Here is a 24,992-nt window from a genome sequence, read left to right as displayed (position 1 = left end):
CCTATATTACCATGAAAGTCTTATACACAATCACAGCAACTTCTCTTCCCTGATATTGATAAAGCAGCTGATGCAAGACCGGACACCCATCTAAGCCAATTTCAGGTGGGGCTTTTCCACATTTTTATCCAGGCAAGTTTTAATAATATACAGTTGACCACTTTATTCATATGTTTGATTTAGCATTTTTTAACAGCAACTGGATACCAAGGTACCCAATAATTTAAAATTTAGAGATCAGAAACTAGGACATGACTATCTCAGAGAAGGAGATCTCTAAGAGCTTAGTGAACTTTTAATAATATTGCATTGTTCAGCCTTGAAATAAAATTACCATAAATTCCAAACATTTTTTAAAATAGTTAAATATTGTTCATATTAAATAAACTTATTTCCTAATGGACTCATAATTAGTATAAAATAATCCTTTAATGCAAATTCTGATGTTTCTTGCAGTTGCTATTATCAAGAGATGAGATATTACAAGTGGCAAGTACACAGTGTATGGCTGCTATATTGGTGTACTCTCCAGCTAAATATGCTCCTGCTTTTATCCAGGCAGATATTCCAGGTAACAAGAGTAATTGTTCTATTTGTCTGATACTCTGGAATGCTACGGTATTTGATTTCAAAGCTATGTTTCAAAGAAATTCCACGCAAGGGATCATTTAAAAAGAGATGAAATATAAAACTGACAACAGTTTATATAACAGTTCATATTTAATGCTATTAGAAAAATAATATGGTGTGTCAACATTTGATATATGTACAGATAGTCCTCGACTTACAGCCTTAATTGAGCCCAAGTTTCTGTTGCTAAGTGAGATACTTGTTATGTGAGTTTTTTTGCCCCATTTTATGACCTTTCTTGCCACAGTTGTTAAGTGAATTACTGCAATTGTTAAGTTAGTAACACAGCTGTTAAGTAATTTTGACTTTCTCATTGACTTTGCTTGTCAGAAGGTCGCAAATGGTAGGATGTAGTTTGGCCTTGTTTTCCCCAATCCAATCCCTTAGTTTTGTTGATTCAGCTGGTAATAGGTTGTTTTTTTTTTTTTGCTTGCAGAATTTCTGTTTGAATGTCTCTTCTGCATGAGTGAAAGTCTCACCTGGTCAGTTTATTGCTGCCTGTTGCTTCTTACTGAAGAACAGCTTTTCTTTTCCAAATGCCACACTGTTTATGGTAAATCATCACTTTTCATATAGGATAAAGCTTACCTTAGGCAGTATTTGCTACTCATATAAACTATTTTCACCAATCTTTTAATATCTTCTTTATCCTAGGCATAGAACCTTTTATAAAGAGCTTGAAAGAAACTTTGCATCTTAATAATATAGAATTACAAAAACAAGGACTTCTACTTTTTACTGAAATTTTGAAAAAGTAAGGGATATCAACTCTCCGTCTGGTGTTAGTTTGGAAAATGAAAGCAATGGAAGCAGATTTCACCAAATTTATATCAGGATAAATATTTCTGGGGAAAATATGTATATATAATAAGCATGATTTAATATAATAATGTTTTCACTAGTTATCTATGAACTTGAAACTTGAACAACTGTTTACCCTTATTTTTTAAATCATGAAAAATAATTTATATAAAATTTGGGAAGGAATAATGGGGAATCCTGCATATTACTTGTCAGTATATGGAACGTTTATATTTTGTAGTTACAATTTATTTTTTGCAATGGATTTCAGTGGAGAATATAGGTATATTTAATATATATACCTAGGTTTTATAGGTGGATTACTAATTTTTAAATTAACATAATACTGTTTAGAGTCTTTTAAATTGAAGTGGTTTATATATTTCATAAATAAACTATAAAACCTAAGTAATTGTGTACAATAATTTTTGATTAGGCATTTGTATATTTCAATTTGAAATAGATTTGAGTTCAAATGGGCAGTTCTTAGAAAAGGATTACAATCCATACTGAAAGTGTTTTGAGTTTGGATAATTTCTGGTTCTGTTGAAGTAACCTGCCTTGAACTTGAATTTGAAAATATCATACTGTACTTTAGGAAAATATTAAGGTGTTAGCTTAACATTTCTGTAATCCTGGAGTTCAAAGTGATATATACTGTTATAGAAATTCTTTTGTTGGATAAAATTTTTGAATATTTTATTTAATTTCAGGCAACCAGAAGAAATTAAATTATTTACAAATATTGCTACATTTAAAGATGCTGTTAGTGTTTTAATGGAAGCTGTGAAATGCCCTGTTATTGAAGTAGCATCTGAAGCAGTGAAAGCGGTGACTGCAATTTTGAGGTAAATGAAAAGTGTAATTTAATCTAATTTAATTATTACCTGGAAAATATAGAAAATTCTTTACCTCTGCATCTTCTTTTATGACTTTTTGCCAATTTGTTCCTTACTGGTAAAATTCTTTAAGCATTAATTTATTCTATAACATGCATGCTGTTTGATCAAAGTATGCCAAAATGTTCATTTGGACCAGAGAAATGACTAGTGTGATTTTAGTAGAAAAAAGGTATATAACTGTCCTTTCTCTATTCATAGTTGATTTGTTTTTCTACTACCATATTCATATTGACACTCATTTATACTATTATCTTTGCTTAACATTTTCCTGTTTTTCTCAGCACAGAAAGGATCATCTGAGCTTTCCACCTATACAGTATGGGCAACTAGAGAACTTGATTGAAACTATACTGATGCGATGTAATGATCTCCCACTGGCACCTTTTAATAAGAGGCTGATGGTTAGTTCCTCAAAGCTCCTCTTTTTGTTCTGATTTAAGACCAGCAATGTGAAATATATATAATAAACTCTTTTAAACTGCTCTTTTTTAAAAAAAATAACAGAACATTTGCTGAAAGTGCTCCCATCCCCATATATTGAAAGTTGAGTCCTCCTTTCTTTTGAAGATAATTCTTTGCCTCTGTTAAATATACTTTGGAACATATTTGCACACTATTATTTTATTAAAGTAATTATTAATCTAAACATTGGGCCATGGCAGCATAAAAAAATTCTTACCGATTTTTCTTCTTTCAATGTCACAGGATCATCAAGGGGGTAGATGTAAGAATACAGTAATTTCACAACAGACACAGTTCTTGCAGAATGCCTTAGAAAGCTTCAGAAATGCTTGTAGGTAAGAAAAGATGTTTCTCAACTTTACTGATAGTAGAAGTGGTAAGAAAAATCAATATGAAACTGAGAATTATACTAAATATAAAAAATATAATAGAAGTTTTGTAATATATTACCATTTTGTAATAATTTTATACATGAATGTGTTAATTAAGCCTCCTGTATTGCTCATATGAACCTCATTAATTGATTAAGATTTAAGTTATGCTTTGTTGCTACATGCTTTTACACCTTCTGTTCATAGAAGCTCCTTCCTCACCAGAGGTGGTATTCAGCAGGTTCTGACCAGTTCTGGAGAACTGGTAGCGGAAATTTTGAGTAGTTCAGAGAACCATAAAATCATACATTGCAATGTCCTACCTGTCAATGAATACTTCAGCTTCAACCATAACAACACAAGAGCAAACAATAGATACAAACTCAAGGTTAATTGGACCAAACTTCATTGCAGGAAATACGACTTCAGCAACAGTTAATGTCTGGAATACTCTACCTGACTCTGTGGTTTCTTCCCAAATCCCAAAAACTTTAACCTTAGACTGTCTACTATTGACCTCACCCCTTTCCTAAGAGGTCTGTAGGGGGCGTGCATAAGCGCACCAACATGCTTACCGTCCCTGTCCTATTGTTTCTTTTTTTTCTTCTTATATGTATGCATGTATTCATAACTATGTTTTTACTTATACCTATTATCTTGTCAACAATTGACAAAAATAAATAAATAAAATAAAATAAAAATAAAACCAGCAAATGCCACCTCTGTCTGGAGATTTTACAGTATCCTTCCCCTGCCACACCCACCAAGCCACGCCCTCAGAACCAATAGTAAAAAAAATTGAATCCCACCACTGTATCGTCACCCCATCTTGCATTCTTATTCATCTTTTTCTATTACCTCTGCCTAATAAAGCCTTTATTGATTTCTGTAGCTTAGGATCTCACCATGTCTAAATATGATACTGGGGTAAAGGGAAGATACAGAAACATGAAGTATAGGTTGTATCTAATAGATTTTATAACTTTTTAGTTTAGCTGTGCAATACCAAAAGGATCCTCTGGCTCAGAAGAACACTTTTACAGCTCCAAATTCAGAGAATATTGATACATTGAAAAGATTTTCAGAATTTCTTCTATGGATATCTGATTCGCTTTGCATTCCCCTGGTCATGGTAATTATTTTTGCTATGTCCTTAGCATCAAACATCAAATAAATTATAGAAACGTACAGAAAAGCAGAAGAAAGTAAGAAAAAGAAAACAATTGTACCTACAGATCATATAGAAGAAATAGTGGCAAAGTTTAGTTAATAGAGGCAAAGCTACAATGTCCTCTGCTTCTGATTTTTATTACATTAGTAACAATGAGGACCATTTACAAATTAATGTTATTATATAGTATTTGATATCTCAAATGTTCTTAAGAAAATAAGCGGTTTTAGGAAGAGTTTTCAGCTATAATAATATTATGAATCATAGATCATAGAGTTTTATAGGTCTGCTAGGTCTATACTGATTTGCATTTCTGATTTGTATTTCATTACTTTTTATAATAGGGAGAATAAATATATATATATTTTCTTGCAGAAATATTCTGAAAGGGCTATCCGCCCAGGTATTATGGAAGTCTTTATCTCAGCACTTAGCATCCTGTTCAATGTTATGCCCGACATGCATGAGAGATTATCCATTAAGATGGGTAAGGAGAGTTAGAGCGAACTACTTTTGGAAGTATGATTAAAATATGTATTTTATTGCTGAAATGATGCCAGAAATGCAATGAAAATCCTAAATAAACATATTTTCTAATCATATGATTCAGTAGGTAATCTGCTTTAAGGATTGGTGGCTCCCGAGTAGCTATAGCAGAAAAACAGGTTTGATTGTAAACAACTTTCTACAGTTTGGAGAATATAGCATTTCCTATTTGTTACCCAGTGAATCTAGAAAATGTTAAGAAAGACAACACCAATACTTAAGTAGGCTTTATTGATAGCTTGCAAGTTAGATCAGGTGTAAACAGTTACCAACACATGCATAGCTGGTTCATTTTACCCCTCCTTATATTCTCCCGCAAGTAATACTTTATAACACTTAAGGGTGAGCACATGTTCTGCTTTTTTTGCCATCCATTTTAAAATATGTTGCAGAGGTTCATAGGCAAGTCATGGTAATTTACTTGGGCACACCATTTGTTGATTTTTTAAAATTATTTAGTAAATATTTTCCTATCATTTATTAAATAATCGTTGCATTTGCTCTAAGACACTTTTTACTGAAGTATATATCTACATGCACATTTTTAGAAAAATTAAAACTTCGCTTACCAAAATGTTAGGAAAATGGGGCTGAAATGATGACAAGAGCAATACTTTATTAAGTAAGCACAATGATAAGCACAAAACACTTATTTTAATTCAGATATTTTGTATGAGTAGAATTATCTTTCTGTTTAGCATCTTCTTCTTTCATTCAACTGATCCTGGAATTGAAAGCCAAATTCTGCAGTGGACAAAGGTATTAAATTTGACATTAAAATTATGTCATGCTTTATTTTATTAAAGCATTATTTTTACTTAAATAGACCTATCTCCAGAAGTTCCTAGGGATTTTGTTATTTTGCATCTTCATTTAGATAGCATAAAGAAATGTTTATAATTTTAAAAAGCAGCTGGTTAATTTGTTGATTTGAATGTTTTAAAGATGCCAAATCTTTATGAATTAAAATTATGTATTTCAAAATGCAGCCCTTCATACCTTTATAGAATACCATATGACTAAACCTAGACCGATGCTTGTCCATGGATGCATTGTCAAATTTTCATTTTCCATGATTTCTTTTTTTTTTTAAGTAATGCTGCCTTGAATCAAGCTTGTTCTAGTTTTCTTCATAGCATGTGCCTCAGTCTTCATTTGTCCTCTGAGAAAATGGTGGATTCCTCAAAAAAAAGTAAGTTTGATAAAAGAGCTGTTTGTGAAGTTTCTTTGAACTGCATCCTACAGTTCAAATCTGAAAATAAAGCTTATGGCAGAAATTGGAAAAATACAACCAATTTGTAGAGATTGGTATGAATTTGTGGGCTCTGTAAGTGACACATTTAAAATATAGGTTCTTCTGTTTATGACCAGGACCCTTCAAAGTCTAAATTATTATATGAATTTGCCATGGCATCATATGATTACCTAGCAATATTAACTAAGAAGAAAAACTGTTCTCTTTTGTAGGGTAAAACAAAAATGTGACCATTGTTACTAAAATTATATTAGGAGTAAGGGATCCGGATTTTAAGCCAGAAAATATGTTTATGTGCTGTCCAGGCTTTTCTGACATTTCTGGTTCATGTTTTTTTCGTCATAGACCAAGAAATATCTGAACTCCTGTGGAAGACTCTGCCTCTGTTAAACTTCAGCACACTAGAAAGTCTCAGACTCTTGTCTGAAACCCCAGATCCCTTATATTTAAATGAAACACTTCGCAATCAGCAATATAGCCTTCTGTTTCTTTTCTACCTTGCTTTTAGTCATGAAGACAGGTAGGTGATATGCCATGAATAGGAAAATCAATCAATAAACAAAATGAATCATCTTAAGCATTTTTAATCTTTTTTTTTCAGAATTGTTCCAGAAGCAGATCTATTCTCAGCTATATCAAGCTTTCTTCTATCAGTTGAGGACCAGGGAGATTGTCCACCTCCATATATTGTTAAAGCTATTTTGTATCTTCTGGCAATTTGTCAGCACAAAAGTAAAGCTTTAGACTTGGTAAACTCAGGCTTAATCATTATATACTGGCTTAATCATTATAATCAGGAACAGCTTTAAAGTTTACCACATCACATTGAAGGTCTTTATTTATTAAAGGAACTGTCCAGGAATTAAGAACCAGCATTTTGTTGTTGCAAGCAAAAATTTGGTATCCCATTCTTGTCTGAAAAGGCTTTGGGGAGTACAAGGATGTTCTTTGCACTGGCTTAACATCTGGGAATTTTATGGAAGTGTCCATGAAGCTTTTATCGAAATTGCATGAAACAATGTTATTGTCTTCTGTGATGCTTTTTCAATTTTCCAGCCTAATCTATACTAATGACATTTCCTGGTGGTCTTCCATCAAAGCACTACCATCATGCTTAGCTTTTTGAGATCAACCATGTCATCTAGTTAATCTTGCAATCATTACATTTGGATTTATTTAACAAAGGTTTGGTGAATAAATGTTTTATATTTTGCACAGTTGTTCAATGATCATGTAACAAAGATCAAACACCCAAGAAAAGAATTTTAATAGTGATGTGGTGCAGGACAACATAGTTAGACGTTGTGTTCAAATAGCATGTGTGGGAAAATGTCTAGGCATGCTAAAAATACCCAAATATCCTAAACCAACCCCCACCCCCACCCACCCCGCAAAGAATGACAATCCTTTGCAAAAGAATATTGGTATGAGAAAGAGAAAAATAATTATTTCTACATTGACTACTTTTAAATTATTGAAAAATAATTGTCCTTCTGTCTTTGCCTCTAGTTTTTCTTCTCATTGTAAGAAATAATTTTAGGAGTGATAGAAGAACATGGTGGGATTATGGAAGTTGGTATTACTTGTATCTTTTTTCATGAAAAGTTTCTTGAATGAGGCAGAACAGTTCCACAATAAAATACCTGTTGGAAAAGTTTATTACCAGTTGTGATAATCTTGCAAACACCATCTAAAAATACTCAAGTGTAGATATATACATGTACAATATCAGACCACTTTCAGCAGTAAAAAAATGGTAGAAGCTGCTAAAAATGGTTTCATATTATTTATTTTTGATATCAAAAAGAAGTCTCGAGAAGCTAACTACTACAAAGAAAATGATTTGAATCTATTATATTACTATTTTTTTAATTCAAAAAGGAATTCTGATTGCCCCAAGACATATTGATTTATATTGACTTTTTAAAATTCCTTTCTCCCTCCATTTTCAATATCCAGACATGCCTTTCTGCTATAAGGAAAATCCTGGATGTTATATCTGATCTCAGCCAAGTATATGTTCATCATCCTCTGCTGCTAAAGTTCTTTTTGCAATATCCTGATCTTATGGGAAGATTTGGTCACTGTATCCTTCAACTTTGGTTTTCCTATGAAGATTTCTCCCTAACTGAATATGAAGATGCTGCCACAAGAGGCTCTGTTGACTTTTCTGACTGTTCAAACAACTTTAATAGTTTGGTTTGCATGCTAAAAGGCAATCCCAGTGCTATACTTGTATTACTGGTAGGCGATTTTACAAAAAATCCCAAATCATAATCTAAAAATATTTAAAGCATAGATTGGTTTCCAGGATGTAAAACAAAGTATAGTTTATACTATACATAAATTCTCTATTCTCTATTAACCATTTTCGATAGAATTTGGAAAACAATAAGAAAGACTGAAAATGGGGAAAATGTTTTCAATGTTTCTTATTTTGTTATATTTAGCAATACTATTTTCCATTTTTCCCTCAGCATTTTGGTTTTGGTTTCTCATTAAATTTTCATATTAATGTCTGTAGCATAAATGTAAATAATGTTATCCACATAAATGAAGTTTAACTTGTTTTCCCACTCAGGATCTAGTCTGCTTTGGCACCAATGAAGTGGCTCAAAAAGTCTTAATTTCATTGAAAATTTTCTTAAGAATAGCTGAGGATATCCATGTCTGTGACCTTCTTCGAAGCCAGTTTCTACAGATTTTGCAACAGCTTTTAGTAGAAAATAATTCCAGTATTTCACAAGGTGAATAAACATAAATAATTAAATACTAACTACTCCATGGAAATTTGATTGGGAAATGCTATTGGACATGTTGAGTTATGGGATTCTCTATAAGTATGTATTTGAGCAAGATGATGTTTTTAATCTGCAGTTGACTTCAGAAGTTAGCAATGCACTTCTATTCATGTGTTCCATATTCAGCACACATAGAAGAAACAGACTTCTTCCCTTCTGCTTTGGAGAGGAATGGTCTGGTACAGCTTGATTATAATTGAGACACCTTCCATCACTCTGATATAATGTTAATATTTTCTCTGTTTTCAGGACATACAAATAGATCATTTTTATATTAAATCATATTAATTAATTGTACACCCTTGAGATTTAGTGTAGTATGGTGGTTGAGGTACTGGACAAGTAACATGGAGTCCACCTTTAGCTCTGGAAGCTCAATGGATATTTCTGGGGCAGTCTCTCTTTCTGTCAGTCCAACCTACCTTATTTGGTTATTATGGGGGAGGTGATGAAGACAAAATGCTATATATAGTGCGTTGAGCTTTTGAATGAAAAGTTGAGACATAAATCTAATAAATCTGAGGTCCTATAATAAATATTGTAGATATGTAGTATACTGCATAGGCTCCCCTTTCAGATGTAAAATGAGACAATATTTAGCATTAATGCAACACAGATTTGACTTTTGAGTATCAAACTGAAATATGTAAAATTTAGGAAAATCTACAACCCCAAAACTTACAGAATTACTGGTTTTTTTTGCGTCAAATGATTTCAAACCTAAACTGAAATGAAAAGGTAGATACAGTAGTGGCCAAAATTGTGGAAACCTTTTGGGAAAAGTGTCTCCTTACGTATTTTATGCCATCACTACCAAACAGGGAGATCTTGGTCTCATCCAAATGACACTATCCCATTGTTCCTCTGTCCAGGTAATGGATTTTAGCCCAGTTTAGTCTTTTCAACCTTTATTTGAGAGATAAAAGTGGTTTTTTCATGGAATTCTAGATTTTAGGCCAAATTCCTACAATCTGCGCCGAACAGTTCTTGCACTCAACTTCACATTGCATTGAGCCGTTTCATCTTGTATGCACCCAGATGATTTTCTTCTGTCACGTAGGCACAGTCTCTTAATTCTTCTAACATCACTTGTGCACCTTTTCCCACCTTTACCAGTGTGATTTTGTAGTGACTTAGTCTCCTCTTCAAAAACTTAGAAATGCCACCTTTGGTTAACTTTCAACCAATTTTTCTTCTAATTTCTTTATAACTGTAGCTTTGTTCACTTAATAATACTATTTTACATCTCTCTATGGGTGACCAGTCAACTATTTTCCTCATTACTTTAATTTTATTACGTTTTACAAGCTCATTAAATGAAAGAACACAAAAAAACCCAACCAACTTGATAGCGATCACATAACACACTGACAAATGTCTTCCTCTCAGCTTCAATACATGGCATCAATAACTGAATCCTACTGTGATCTGGTTGGCTTATTGCCAAAACAAGATGACACCTGATTGGCTCTCTAAACATTCATGCTCATTGGCTACAATCAGATGAAGGAAAGCTACCTGATATCAACCTAAGCAAGTTGTGCTTCCTTTTTCTGGTTATTTGGCTATAACTTTTCATAGAATACAGATAATTGGACAAACTTTGTTGCATTACATTCTTGATTAAATTATCCTTCCATTGATATGTAATTTTATGGTACTACTTAAAAAACGTGTTATCAGCCATCAAACCTCAAAAATACACTTTTCCCAAAAGATTTTCACAATTTTGGCCGCTACTGTATATGGTCATTTAGAAAAGTCATGTTTAATTCAACTGACACCATATTGTAGTTTTTATTTAGCTTTCTAGGTCAATACTTTGTAACAAAGAGATTTAGTGAAGGTCATAATCAAGTTGAATTCTGACCTCAAATATATATTTATACTAAATTAATTCAAGTAAAAAAAAAGTCTATCATCATGTGAGAGTTTGGCTCACTGTGAATACCTTGTACAGCTTGGAGTTTTTTCAAATATGTCATTAAGATACAGGTAGTACTCAACTTACAACAGTTTAGTGACCATTTGAAGTTACAAGGCCACTAAAAAGTGACGTGATCATTTTTCACACTTATGACTGTTGCAGCATCCCCATGGTCACATGATCAAAATTAAGACATTTGGCAACTGATTCATATTTATAACGGTTGCAGTGTCCCACGGTCATGTGATTTTTGCAACCTTTTGACAAGCAAAGTGAATGGGAAAGCCAGATTCACTTAATAACCGTGTTACTAACTGAACAGCTGCAGTGATTCACTTAACAACTGTAGCAAGAAAGATTGTAAAATGGGGCAAATCTCATTTAAAAATGTCTCGCTTAGCAACAGAAATTTTGGGCTCAGTTGTGGTTGAGAACTACCTGTAAGTTTTCCTGCATTTTCCAATTATTGCTTCCTGGTGTTTTTTTTTTTTTAGTAAGCCAGAATGTGCCACTTTTGTTAAATCTCCTTTTCCTGGTTCAGCTGAGATATGCAACAGAACAAGAGTTGGATAATACAAGTTTCAGACTGCTTCGCTTAGGTGACTGTCTAAATTTGTTTTGGATGTTTGTAGGGATAACAAGAAGGTAGCATTTGCAAACCAAAATAGATCCTCCCTCCCTCTCTCATTCTCTTGCTCTCCAATGGATTTAATGACATTTACAATTATACCTTTAAAAAAATTAAATACATATTACTGTGATGACCCGGAGTGTAACACAAACGTAACAAAATCCAAAACGTGAATAAATATCCTTTAATGCTTCTAACTTGCCCCCACTGTTCAATAATTCTCAGTTGGAGATAAAATGTACTCAAAAATAGTCTTCAAAAGAAAGCAATACAGTCCGAACTTAATGAGCAGATAGAGGTGAAATAAAAAACCAAACAAACTACAATGAAGATATTTCCACAATGGACCAGGATAAGTAATTACCAAATTCAAGGAGATAACAAGGCACAGTCTGTTGGAAGGATGCCAACCAAGATAACTTCAGCCCAAAATAAAACACGCTTTGCTTCTGGCAACACTGTGTTTTAACTGTCTCTCTTATATACTATTCTCCCCAGCTGCAACTAATGAGGATCATGGCCGCTTCCTCTCTCATAAGCCAAGTTGTTTCCTTCTCCGTTCCTCCCTGTGTGTCCTAGGATGAAGAGGGGATGGGCCTGGTTCTTCCTCTGACTGCCCAACCGGCCTCTGCCTTTCCCCAGCCTCCTTCCCAGCCTCTGGAGCCACACCTCCACTCCCTGTCTTCTGTTCCTCCTCCCCCTCAAAGTCCTACTCTACCAAGGGCATGACAATTACAGTGGCTTTTTCAGGTGCACAAAGCATATAGAAATTATATTTCTTCTGTAACAGTGTTACCAACTCTTCCTCCCAACTATTTCTAAATCTTATCATATCAGTGTTTCGTGAGGTTTGCAGTTTGAGAATGATTGGTTTTCTTTTTTTTCTTTGTATCACTTAAGAAAAAGGATGTTTTATAAATACATATCCATCACATTATTTCAGTATAAACAACGTTATACAAAGGATAGAAAAAGGATAAACAATAAAGAAATTAAGTCATGGGATAAGAAAAAAAATGTATAATTTATAATAATACCGGTAATATATAATTAAATCTAATTTACATCATTTACCATATCCTACTGCAACTTTTCATTCTTGTAATGCATCTTTGCCTTTTCCCCCTTTAAATCTCAGGATCTGATTTAGTCCATTAAGCCACTATTCCTTTGCTCTTCCCCTTCTTTTCTTGACTATTCACTCCAATCCATTTGCACAGATAACTAGCTAGAGGTAATCCTTGACTTACAACCATTCACTTAGCAACCTTTCAAGGTTACAATGGCATTGAAAAACTGATTTACAGCCCATCCTTTCCACTTATAACCATTGCCATTTGCAGCCTTCCTAACCAGTTTCCAACAAGCCAAGTCAGTGGAGGAATCTGGATTCGCTTAATGACCATGTGATTCACTTTACATTCATGGCAAAATAAGGTCATAAAATCGGGCATTACTCAACTATTGCCTTGCTTAGTAATAGAATTTCTGGCCTCAATTGTGATGATATGTCAAGGATTACCTGTAACTGCAGATACAGGTAAAAAAACTGACTTGATTGGAAAGTTGAAAGAGATGTGAAATTTCAGACATTTTGAATTTTACACTAGGCTTTGTATGTCATGTTAACAATCATACTCCAAAGCCATAACTTCCATTGCCCCAATTTTGGGAGACAGGGATTTTTTTATTGTAACACATTAAACCTTTTCCAAGGGTCTAACCTATTCTAGGTGACCTTTACCGATTGTAAATAGAGTGCTCACACTTCTTGAATACCCAACTTTATAGAACTTATAAAGGTAGTTATATAATAAGGGAGATTCCTCAGATCAAAGAGAGAAATGATCTTTTTTTTTATAGTGATGCAAATCTCTTTTCCAATAGAGGCAGTATTTTTAGAATGCATTTTCCTTTGTGATCTGAACTGGCTAGTTTATATTCTGCATATATCAGGAGACAACACACTAAAATACTAATGATGAAAATTGTGCTTTCTGAAATAAATATTTAGTCAACAAGACCAAGGGGCAACTTTTTTTGGTCTAGCTTGTGCCAGGTTTCTGCTTTCTTAGCTTCAAAACCAAGCTCCTTGAGCCAGATTGTCAATATTTCTCTGTAATGTTTTCCTGAGGATAACTATAGAGTAGCCTAAACAGAATGATAGTGAAAAATGGCCACGAAGGTGCTAATTAGTAAGCACAGCTGTGACTATATTCACTATGGGATTTCTCTTCTGGTTTTTTTTTGAAGCAGTTGGTCTTGTTCATGACAATGATGACATTTAAACTTATCTGATTGGTAGTCTGTGGTGGTGTAGCTATCCCCAAAGATTTCACATATTAAAATCTGTAAAGGATTATTGTTATACTAAGCGCTGTATTTCTGTTATGCAGTTATCAATTTGTGTGGGAAATGTACTCCAACAGACTCTGAAATTCTTCAGCCATCCCTGAACTTCCTTTATTGGAGCCTTCAGCAGACAATTCCTTCCAGCCAACAAATAGGTAAAAAGTAAAACAATTCCTTTGTTGTGTGATAGAATGAACACTTTTCCCCAGTAAGGACTTTGGGTCATAAGTTATTTTCATGATGGATGTCCCAAAGGTGTTTTTTTCAAAAGGCAACTAGGCTGTTTTTTACTTGAGGAAGAAGATGTTTTGCTTCTCATATCATCTTGAATGTTGCCTTAGTTGCCTTTTGAAAAAAACACCTTTGAGACAAGTATAAGAAAAGAAGTGAGGTGGCTCCCTTATTATTAATGTTCCTCTGCCTATTATTTTCTTTTTTTCTTTTAGTTTTGCTTTTATAGTTCTAAATACTTTTTAAAAATTATATAAGTTTTATAAAATGACATATTTTACTGGATTGTCGTATGCTGCCCATGGTTGCTTTCTTGAGATGGGCAGCTAGAGGATAGGATAGGACAGGATAGGATAGGATAGAATAATAACTTTATTGTCACTTGGAATGTACACTAATCGCATACATTAAAATGAAATAAACAGACAGATATGTTGTATACAGCAAAGCTCCAATCTAGTTGTAGTTCTCTTTATAAATAATGCTTCTATAAAATTGTATGTATTGTATATTGTTGATGTATATCAGTTTGTCAACTATTGCATGTCTTCAGTAAGTTGGAGTAGAAGTCCAGCTTTGATATTAGAACAAGTATGCAAAGTTTCTTGATCCATAGCAATTCTTACATGTGCCCTTGAGCCAATTATTGAACCAGGGTTATTTGATTCTATTGTGTACTAGAATAAGCACACCATAGTTAAATCTTTTTTTAAAAAAATCTGTTATGTGATAGATGAAATAAAATATGTACATTCAGAGACTTTTGCTTGCTATTAAAGATATGTACCAATATACAACTACATGAAAATGGGAATGCTATTTATTATTTCTTTATTATTCAGATATTTAATGGTGAGGGCAGATGTCTTACTGAACATAATTTAGTTAAAATATTTATTTTAAAAATATACCTATTGTGATTTTAAGAATATGCATTATTACTTGTGTTATAATATCTGTGGAAACTCTTTCCATATCATCCAAAAGTATTTTTTAAAATAGCGTTCTCTTTTTTTGTATAATCTCCAGAGACAAAAATATACAATTTATGAGATTTGCTAGGATCCTTGGAATAGGTCAAGAGCCTTAGACCTGTAGTATTTTGTTTCTTTTGATTTCTGTACTAATTTGTAATTATACCTGGTTGCTACTGACTTAAGTTATACTTGTTACACTTACAGCTTGTTGAATCCTTTCTTCTTTTACAGTGGTAGTATTGTTACTTTCCAATAAATCTTTGATCGAACTCCTTGAAAAAGTTCTTCACTGCACCTGGATGGCAACCTCTTTCTCTGAACCTGTTTTTTCCTCATGCATTGAATCACTTATTTGTTCTGCTTGGCTTTTGACAGCTTCACTTTTGACTCAACAAAATATTTACAATATAGAGGTTAGAAACACTGATAAATCTGTGTACAAACAGTTCATTTTCTTTATAAGTACTCAATTCATTAATAAGGGCATTGCCTAACTATATTAACCATTATTAACTTGATATAGATAATATGTGGAAAAATAACATTGGGTGTGGTATGTTTATGTACTAGCTGTGCAGCTTATTAATGTACTATAAGTGACGACTGTATCTGTATCTGACAATTGGAAGAATACCATTATTATTTCTTTATGTAGAGAAAAAATATTGCAAGAGATATGGGAATCATTTGTTAAATGTTCCTGGGAAGTTGTTCAACAGCATTTTGATTGAAAATGTATAAGATATAGTAATAAACAAAATCTGAGAAATGCAGTGTGACTTTATGCTGGATAGGATGTATGCAGGTTTAACTGCCCTTCAGATAATTGAGAAATGTGTGAAAAGTTCATTGCATACAATAAGGTGAATAGGCTTCAGTTATATAATATTTTTCAGGATTCAGAAATACTGAATACAGTAAGAGCATTATATAATAGAAGTATATAAGGTATGAGAATAAATGTAATATTTAGTGTATAGTTCAACATTGAGCTGTATTATGGGATAAATATAAGATTGCAAATTACAGAGTTAGAAAATACAGAACAAGTAAATAAATCTATGTATCTTAGCAGAATGTTTACTAACTAGATGGGAAAATGGATGATGATATTGTTTAGATGTTCAAGTGTGGTTTTTGTGCAAAATGAATGCTTGTTGATAAAAGTGAAAATTGTTTTATATATATAAACATACTGTATTGTATACTATACTGTTTAGTGCTGCCTATTTTGTTAATATAGAAATAGAACTTTGGTCAGGAAAAGCATAAAAATTAAATGCTGTAGGAGTGAGTTAGAATAACTTTATTATCACTTTAAATGTAGACTAATTGGCATACATTAAAATGAAATTTCATTGCATGCAGCTCTCAAAGGGTCACTAAAGTATTTAAAAAGTGTTGTTAAAGCAAGAAGAAACTGTGCAGAAAGGATGAACAATGTGCATTGACTATAGTGACAATCATAAACAGTATAAGCTGAAGTGATTTGGTTATAGAGAGAAAATAAGCTGTAGGACCCCTGGCAAAGTTCTTTTTTAAGTGGGAAAATACTGAACTAAAAAAATACATCTGTGCACCTGTCTTCACTCAATTCATTTGATTTCTTTCTGAAAGGTTCATCACATGATCTCCTTGGATGTGGACAAGGTCTTCAATGCAGTTGATTACAGAAAAAAGAGCATATTATTCTTTGGTAGGTAACATCACAAAAAATAAATATGTGAACACAAAGTGTAGCTCCTGAGGATATTATTAACAATAAAAAAATAGAAGATCTTGGGAGTTATTACAGGGGTAATAATAGCCAACATTTATCAATTTCACAATTTCCCGTCCTCTTTCACACCTCAGGAACTTAATGCAATTTCTTCTTTATGTTCCACTTGTCACATGAATTTTGTACACTTTATTTTCATTGGTAGGATGATTTTTTAATGTGCATATATTCAATAAATAAAAATCCAATAAGAAGAATTAAAACCTGAACAAGAGAGAGCTGCTAGCTACTGTTTTGAACTGAATATCCTTATGTCTAATCCTAGTTATGCTACAGTAAAATACTGATTTTCTCAATTTTGTGGCAGCAGTCATATTAAAAACAAAATAGATAAAAATTAAACAGGAAATCTCTTCAGACAAATTGTCCATGCTGTTCTTATCACCATGACTAGAATTTCTGCAATGTTTTAGTTGAATTTTCCTTGTTTACTGATCACTTTGAAACATAGTAGCAAATCATTTTTTCAAAGTATAGATTGATCAAATTGATAGAATATTTAGGGGCCCCCAATACATATAGTTATTCAAGAGCTAGATAATTTAATTATGCTGGTTAATGACCACAATAAAATAATTTACTACCTTTTAAATCTGAAAACTAGGACTTTGGGATAATTAGTGGGTTTTCCAATAAGGAGACTACATACTGAACTGTCCAAGTACCTTATGTGTAGCCTAGGATCTCTGAAGTGTATGAGGGAAAGAGTTACTTTATACTAATAGATGGTTTTATATCCAGTTAGCATCCTTCAGTTTTTGAGAGCCTTCTTTAAGCAGAACCTCTGTTCATCCTTTGTGAAGTTTATTGTCCAGTCCACAGATAAACAGGAAAAGGAACTGCCACAGTCAAAAGAGAATATTTCCTTGTTTCCACTGGCTATGTGGCATGTACTGTCCTTGGTTGCTCGATTACAAAACCTACTTGTCCAGGTAAATTTTACTGTTAATATGGAATTGAAATATTAATTATAGGACTCAATAAAGCTGATTTATTTCAAATAATGGAAAAGTATAAAGAGAATACACTTTTTCTCACTTTTGAACTATCTAATGATGCAAAAACTACTACTAGTACCAGAGACAATTATTCATAAAGGTATAGATTCAATCTCAATGTTGTAAAGTCACGGTCTCTTGCATCTGCCCCTTATTTGTGAGAAGAATTTCGGAACATTCCAGGATCCATAGGTACATGCTTTTCCCCCAGTCCCTTGACCAAGTCAACATTAATTCCAGTTGCCAATGGGAAAACATTAAAAGCATCATTTCTCTACTTATTATTCCTTTGCTATGTTTTTTTTTCCTGCAGCAAGGAAAATGGTTTTTAAAAGGTTAATGTGCAATCGGGTGGGCTGCTACCAGTTCGCATCAGTTTGGGCGAACCGGTTTTTAATTTTATGGCCAGTCAGCGAACCAGCAAATCATACCCCTGGCTGGCTCCACCCACCCCACCCCTCCCAGGAGTCCCCACACGGCCTATTTTGGATTGCAGGTAAGTGCAGGGCCTGTGCAGAGGCTTGGGGAGGGTGAAAAACAGGCCTCCCGGAAGACCGGAAACACCCATCCAGCAACTGGGCAGAGAACCGGTTGTTAAATTATTTAAAGCCCATCCCTCTTTGCAATGATATGGTAATGTCATCCCTCAGAACAGCCAAAAACATGATTGTGACATGTTATTGCTTTAAGTTGATGAAGGACGAAGAACCTTTCGAAAGCTGGGATGAGAAGTAAATTCCCATTTCTCTTCTGTTAAATAGAAAATTGATTGGCATGGTGTTACTAAGAAGCACAGCAAAACTGTTTTTGCTGTATTTTCTTTGGAGTAGGAAAAGACTTAATATACAGTAGTTCCAAAATTGTCTCCATATTGGACAATTCCCAATACTGGGGAGATGAGGCAAATTCCTTTGCTCGCCAAGAACTTCCTAAATGCTAGAGCATTTTCAAATATTTTATGTCCTATGAGTCTCAAGACAATCGCTTTTTATTCATTTCTGTTATAATTTCAGGCATACCTTTTAGATGAATTTGATAAAAATTGTATTCTCTCTTATGTTTACAGAAGGACTTTTTGCTATCACAGACTGTTATTGGATGTCTCGAGGTCTTGTTGGAATATCTGCACCTGAAAAATCAGAGCACTGGTACAGCTTTCAATATCTTTCTCTGTGTATTCTTTATTAGTAAAAATGCTTTACCTTGAAATTAGTTTGCTTTGCCTAGATGGCTTGCAATCATTGGCACCTCATCACTAAAGCGGATATAAACCTTAACAGTATAAAATATTTTGTTACTTAAATGTAGGTTTACAGTATTTCAGATATTTAATAGTTGCCAAGAAAATATGGAAAAACTTTATATCAATTTGGTTATGACTGGGTGATGCTATGTAGATGCTATGTCTTTAGTGCAGAAACGAATGCACGCCATCCTAATTCTGTCTCAATTTTATTGGGATGTTAGTCTTTTGGGAAATGGTCTGGTTGTAGCAGGTTTTCATGGAAACTGTAAAAGATCACGAATAAGGATATCTTATTGAAGTTTATAATTTCCAGTGAGATAAAAGCAGAATAAGCTCGACTGACCCATGTTTTATATTTTACACATGGCAGAAAACGATATCTTAGTAATCTATTTTCATTATTGAATAATATAGCAACTCTTCTAGATTTTATATTATCTAAATGGATCTTTTCTTCTATTATATTTTTGTTTTGAAAGAATTATGAATAGTCCTTGACATGACCATATTTGGGACCAGAATTTCTGTCGTTAAGCAAGGCAGTTGTTTTTACAACCTTTTTTTACCATGGTTGTAACTTAACATAAATCACTACAGTTGTTAAATGAATCATGCAGTCATTAAGAGAATCTGGCTTCCCCCATCAGCATTGCTTGTCACAAGCCAGTTAGGAAGGTCATAAATGACGATCAGATGACCCTGGGACACTGCAACTTTCATAAATACATGCCAGTTGCCAAGCACCCACATTTTGAATATGTGATGCTACCATAGTCATAAGTGCAAGGACCAGTCATAAATCACTTTTTTCAGTACTGTTGTAACTTCAATAGTGCCTAAATGATTGGTTTTAAGTCAAGGATTATCTGTAGATTGTTTAAACTGTAGAAGCATATAAAGAGTACTTTTTTGAGAGAAATTAATTTTTTACTTCCATTGTTTTTCCTGTTATTATTTTTAAAAATCTTGTTTGATGGTATAAAAAAAGACTTAACTCAGTATAGAATGAATAATATATTTATTTGGGGATTATTTTCTTAAGATTTCTTTCTAAGCTATTTGTGGTAAATTTTTCCACTTCTAGCATGTCATATTGCCTCCCACCCGTGGAATAAATTTCTGTTGATCACACTTTTAGATGGTAATGAGAATTCCTTTCTTAACTCAGAAATTCTTAGACTCATTAGTTTGGTGAGTATAATAGCTGTTAACCATTAATTCCTAATGTGTTATTACATTGCATTATGACTGTTTTAACTGAATTGTTCTATTTAGTTATCACTGGCAAAACATGAGTGAAACACCATTTATAATGAAGTGAGGACTGGATTATACTGTAAACTTGGCAGAGCCTTAAATATGCAGATGTTTTTGTAAAGCATAAACTTACAGGGAATGTAACTATTGTATTTCTTTAATCAAAATAAACTCAGCCACTATAATTCTGATTTTGATCCGGGCAGGTGCATTAGGGAGGATACACTCCATTTCTTTGCTTGAACACTCTAATAATCTCCTCCATAATTATTGTCAAGCAAAGCGAATAGAAGTTTATGTCACTGACACATTTATTAAATAAGGTTAATGGACTTAATATATAATGTTAAACCAGAAAATATGATTTATAAATAGCACTATTCCTAGAAGCACTATCAAACAAACTGTATAATAATTTAGCACTATATGTGAGTCTAACCCTTGTGTATTGGGATGATTTTGTTCAAAGGAATGTTGTACATATTTAAATGAAAGGATGCAATTTCAATTGATGCAATCAAAATCCGACTGCCATGGGTGATTTTCAATTTTAAAAACCCCAAACATTAAAACTATTAGGAAATCTGTTCATTCGTATTCATAGTTTCAGCTGTTTAGATGTTCAACAGTAAAAAACACATTCTTAGGGCTAAGGAACATCCTAACTTCCCTGGTGTGAGGATAGCCATTACAGTAATCATTTATTTAGCATGGGAATACACATAATTCTCATCTTGCCATGAGCCTTCATATAGGCAATCTACATTTGTCTTTTCTTGTGCTGTGTGAAAAGTTATGTTTCCTGACTTCCCCTGACACAAGCAGTGTTATATAATCTGTCTGCTGCACTTCATTTTCTGTAGGTAAATAGCTCCACTCCAATTGGCTACTTTATGCTATGGCAAAAATGGTCCCTCTGCTTCTGCCATTGGTCTCAGTTGCTGGAATGCCTGCTGCCTTTTGAAGAGGCAGCGTGAAAAGTGAATTAATGAAAAGGTTAAGATGAAAGGCTGGACTTTTTCTTTTTAATAGGCTCACTGGTAAACTAGTGAAAGGGTTAAAAAAAAGCAAGATAAAAAAAGAGTTCTGCTAATTTCTCCTAATAGCAGAAGGAAATTAAACTGTTTTTCATCCAGCAATCCAATGGTGGATGCAATGGATGGAAGGTATCAAGTATCAGAGGAAACAGCATATGTGAACTCATATAAAAGAACTATCAATGGAAATATGTCATCAAAAAGACATTGATAGGAAGGGGAAAGAAGGAAGAAAGCCATCAATCACTACAATTAATAATACCCATGAACACCAGAACTGTAGAACAGACTGAAATCTGGAGAGCAACTTCTTAAGCCAGCTTCATTTATTGAGGGAAACAAGTAGCGTAAAGTTGCCTTGTGTCCTTTGACTGATAAATCTTCCTCTACTTGTTAGACTTACTATATAATTCTTTGTGCATCTACTTAGAATACCATATATTCCTAAACTTAAAATGTAAACACTTTTGTGTTTGATAATTGTGCAATCATAAAATTTGGAAATTCTGAAATATTTCAAAAATATCATTAAATGGAAAAAAAATACTAATTTGGCTCACTAATCTAGAATTTGCTACCACTGAGAGAAGGTTTATCCACGCTTTTAGAATTTGATTATTTCTAACAATCATTTTTAAGTATTGCTTAAGAATCTGTTTCAATAAAGCTTGAGGCAATTAATGACTGTGTTTTTGCTGGATAACAGAAATAATTTACAGTAGATCCACTAAAATTAAAATACAACTTTTTTAAGTTTATGAAATATCAAGACATCAGAACTGTTTCTGAAACTGAAATTAGCCATATTCTTGAAGAAGCAGCTCGTATCAACGTGCTAGAACTTTCTAATGACACAATCAGTGCTCTTCGCTTATTTCTTCTTCAGGTAAGAATTCTGGAAAGGAAGAGTAATTTAAAGTGAAGTTAAACAACTGGCTGTGCTTCCTGCTTCTGCATTTTCTTATTGTCAGATTGGTTTTTGTAAGGGCTAACTGTTAAAGGATTTACTTCACTTTAGATATAGTGTGGCCTGCTTATCTGAGCCCCTTTCTTTTGTCTTTTACTTTCAATAAAATAATTACAGTTTGTTTTTCATAGTAATATCGCTGTAAGTACTGTTTGCATTTATTTTATGTATTTAATATCGAATTTGTTTTGTAGGCTATTGAGGGAAGAATGGATAGTTATTTATCATTCCTCATCTATCTTTAAAAAAACATACTTGTATAGGAATTTTGAAATGAACCACTTGGTTCTGAGCGCAGGTTCCATGAAGTTGTTTTCTTTCATCCAATATCAGTACAGAAAATGAAAAAGAGTAGAATTGTTTTAAGGTTTTATTTCAGGAACAAAAATATGTAGACATTGAATTCATTTAAATACATTCTGTACTATTCTAGATCTATTAATACAATAACCATGGACATTATTTGTATTGTGCACGTTCCCTTTAGGTCTTAGCTTTACAGTATATGCCTCTGGTATCATCATTAAAATTTGCTAGATTTCTGATTCTGAGTGTTGGAGAACCTCCCACCCATAAACAAGAATTAGTAGATCTATCAAGGCATAATGTATCTTATTTTGGAGGATATGTATAGAGGTATTAGAGTGAAGTACAGTCTGTTTTGTGCCTAATCTACCAAAAAGAGAAATTTCTCATTTCAAAAGAAGGAAAACACATTGAGTCATATTATGCAAAGGCAAATTATGTGGAACCCACTATATGGCTAGACCTTGGATTGTTTTTGCAATTATAGGCACTGTAGAAGGAGAGCCATGGTAGTCTATAGTTGCAAAAAATCAGGGATTTGGTAGCATCTTTTCTGATTTACAAATTTTGTTAAAAGACACTTTGTCAATTGAAACTCACTTCATCAGGTGCAGCAGCTGCAGTGCACAAAAGCTTATGCCTTTCAGTAACATTTTCTAGTTGGAAAAAAATCCTTCAAGACTTTCTGCTTTATTGCAATTGTGGTAATTGGAGGAAATGAAACACTTAAATTCTGTAATTTCTCTTCTTTTTTATGTCAGCTTCAAAAAATAAAGTATCAAGCGGATTCAAGCAAAAAAGCTGTGATCCAAACATTGTTGGAGAACCTCCCACCCATTAACAGGCCTCAAAGGACCCATCAAGGCATGATGTATCTTTTTTCAGAGGATATGTATAGAGGTATTAGAGTGAAGTACAGTCTGTTTTGTAGTTGAATGTAAAGCCTTGCAGTTTTGTGCTTAATCTAGCAAGAAGAGAAACAGTTTTATTATCTTGAATTTTTTTTGTGCTTCTCACCTCTATCATTTGAAGATGTGATGTAAAATATCAGCATTAGATATAGATGAATATACAGGTGGTCCTCACATCTGCACTTGAGCCCATCATTTTTGTTAAACAAGACAGTGAAGTGAATTTTGCTCCATTTTATGATTTTTCTCGCTACAGTTGTTCAGTGAATCATTGAAGTTAGTAACATGGTTAAGTGAATCTGGCTTCCCCATTGATTTTGCTTGTCAGGTCACAGAAGGGGATCACATGACCCTGGAACACTGCAGTTGTCAAAAATATGAACCAGTTGCCAAGTGCCTTAATTTTTATTCAGTGATTGTGAGGATGCTGCAACAGTTATAAGTATGAAAAATGGTCATAGATCACTTTCTTCAGTGCCATTGTAACTTCAAACGATCACTAAATGAAATATTGTAAGAAGATTACCTGTACTTATGCATGATGTTAGATGCAAGATAGTATTTCTATATGCAAAGAGTAGTAAAGTTAGGATCCAATTTTAATTTTCTGTGCTGAAAACAGTCTTTGCTTTCAGTGCTAACTTGACAGAGCAAAACCATTCTGTTGATAGAAAAAAAATGAAAACAATGAAAATCACCTTCTGATTTGTCATGCCTGTTCTTTACTATCGGTAATTTCCATTGTAAGGATCTAAAAATTCTAAAGTTCATATTAATACTTATATCCTAAATTCATACTATTAATTTGGGAGAATTTTATTTTTTTTAAAGTGATAGTCTGTGATATTTCAATGTGCCATTAACATTCATTAAAGATAGATAATAATAAAATCAGGGATCACTTTTGTATTAATAGTTCTTTTAACAGTGCTTTTAAGCATTTGTCTAAGAGTTCCCTTTTGGGGCAAAAGATAGAAGAAATAGAGATTTTCTGATCAGACAATAGGCATTAATTCTTAACAATAATGATTTTAAAATGACAAAAACATGTGTCATATTGCTTATTTTTTCATTTTCCCTCACTTGTCCATACTGTAGTTCCCTGTGGGGGAGATGCAGTCTGAAACTCCTTATTTAAGCTTTTAACATTTATTCAAGTAGTTCTGAGTAAACTAACATACAACTGTAGTTTAAAAGAACAGAACTCAGACACCAAAGTAGATTTAGAAATTAAAAAGGGTTCTAGGCTATTTGATAAAAAATGCATATATTTTTCCAGCAATATATTATTCTTCCAACTTAAGTTTGTTCTTAACTCAAGTTTGACTTCAGATATTTTGGGAACGTGGCAATATCTCCCTCACATATTACAGACTGAAATGAGAAAAGAAAAATGAACAAACAAAACGTAGTATTATAAATTAATAAATCAC

At 33.2% G+C, this 24,992-nt stretch overlaps 1 protein-coding gene across 1 annotated transcript in view; it reads left to right on the top strand.

The window, feature by feature from the left end:
• Positions 1–24,992, top strand: part of MEI1 (meiotic double-stranded break formation protein 1) — a 37,501-nt gene extending 12,509 nt beyond the window's left edge. Inside the window, exons 8-31 of the mRNA XM_087935522.1 lie at positions 457–571; positions 1,067–1,183; positions 1,285–1,384; positions 2,145–2,279; positions 2,620–2,734; positions 3,039–3,130; positions 4,157–4,298; positions 4,713–4,824; positions 5,582–5,642; positions 5,978–6,075; positions 6,484–6,658; positions 6,740–6,887; positions 8,098–8,382; positions 8,720–8,885; positions 11,361–11,465; positions 13,894–14,004; positions 15,289–15,470; positions 16,675–16,753; positions 17,579–17,769; positions 18,902–18,983; positions 20,166–20,272; positions 22,130–22,261; positions 23,410–23,519; positions 24,892–24,992. Of these exons, the coding sequence (XP_087791648.1) occupies positions 457–571; positions 1,067–1,183; positions 1,285–1,384; positions 2,145–2,279; positions 2,620–2,734; positions 3,039–3,130; positions 4,157–4,298; positions 4,713–4,824; positions 5,582–5,642; positions 5,978–6,075; positions 6,484–6,658; positions 6,740–6,887; positions 8,098–8,382; positions 8,720–8,885; positions 11,361–11,465; positions 13,894–14,004; positions 15,289–15,470; positions 16,675–16,753; positions 17,579–17,769; positions 18,902–18,983; positions 20,166–20,272; positions 22,130–22,261; positions 23,410–23,519; positions 24,892–24,937 (3,006 nt within the window). The 3' untranslated portion in view covers positions 24,938–24,992. The remainder of the gene's footprint in view (positions 1–456; positions 572–1,066; positions 1,184–1,284; positions 1,385–2,144; positions 2,280–2,619; positions 2,735–3,038; positions 3,131–4,156; positions 4,299–4,712; positions 4,825–5,581; positions 5,643–5,977; positions 6,076–6,483; positions 6,659–6,739; positions 6,888–8,097; positions 8,383–8,719; positions 8,886–11,360; positions 11,466–13,893; positions 14,005–15,288; positions 15,471–16,674; positions 16,754–17,578; positions 17,770–18,901; positions 18,984–20,165; positions 20,273–22,129; positions 22,262–23,409; positions 23,520–24,891) is intronic.

Source organism: Pseudonaja textilis, chromosome 5 (genome assembly GCF_049901715.1).
Source record: "Pseudonaja textilis isolate UNSWEBS1 chromosome 5, rPseTex1.2, whole genome shotgun sequence".
In the NCBI taxonomy this organism is placed as follows: Eukaryota; Metazoa; Chordata; class Lepidosauria; order Squamata; family Elapidae; genus Pseudonaja; species Pseudonaja textilis.
This window is presented reverse-complemented; position numbering and strand designations above follow the sequence as displayed.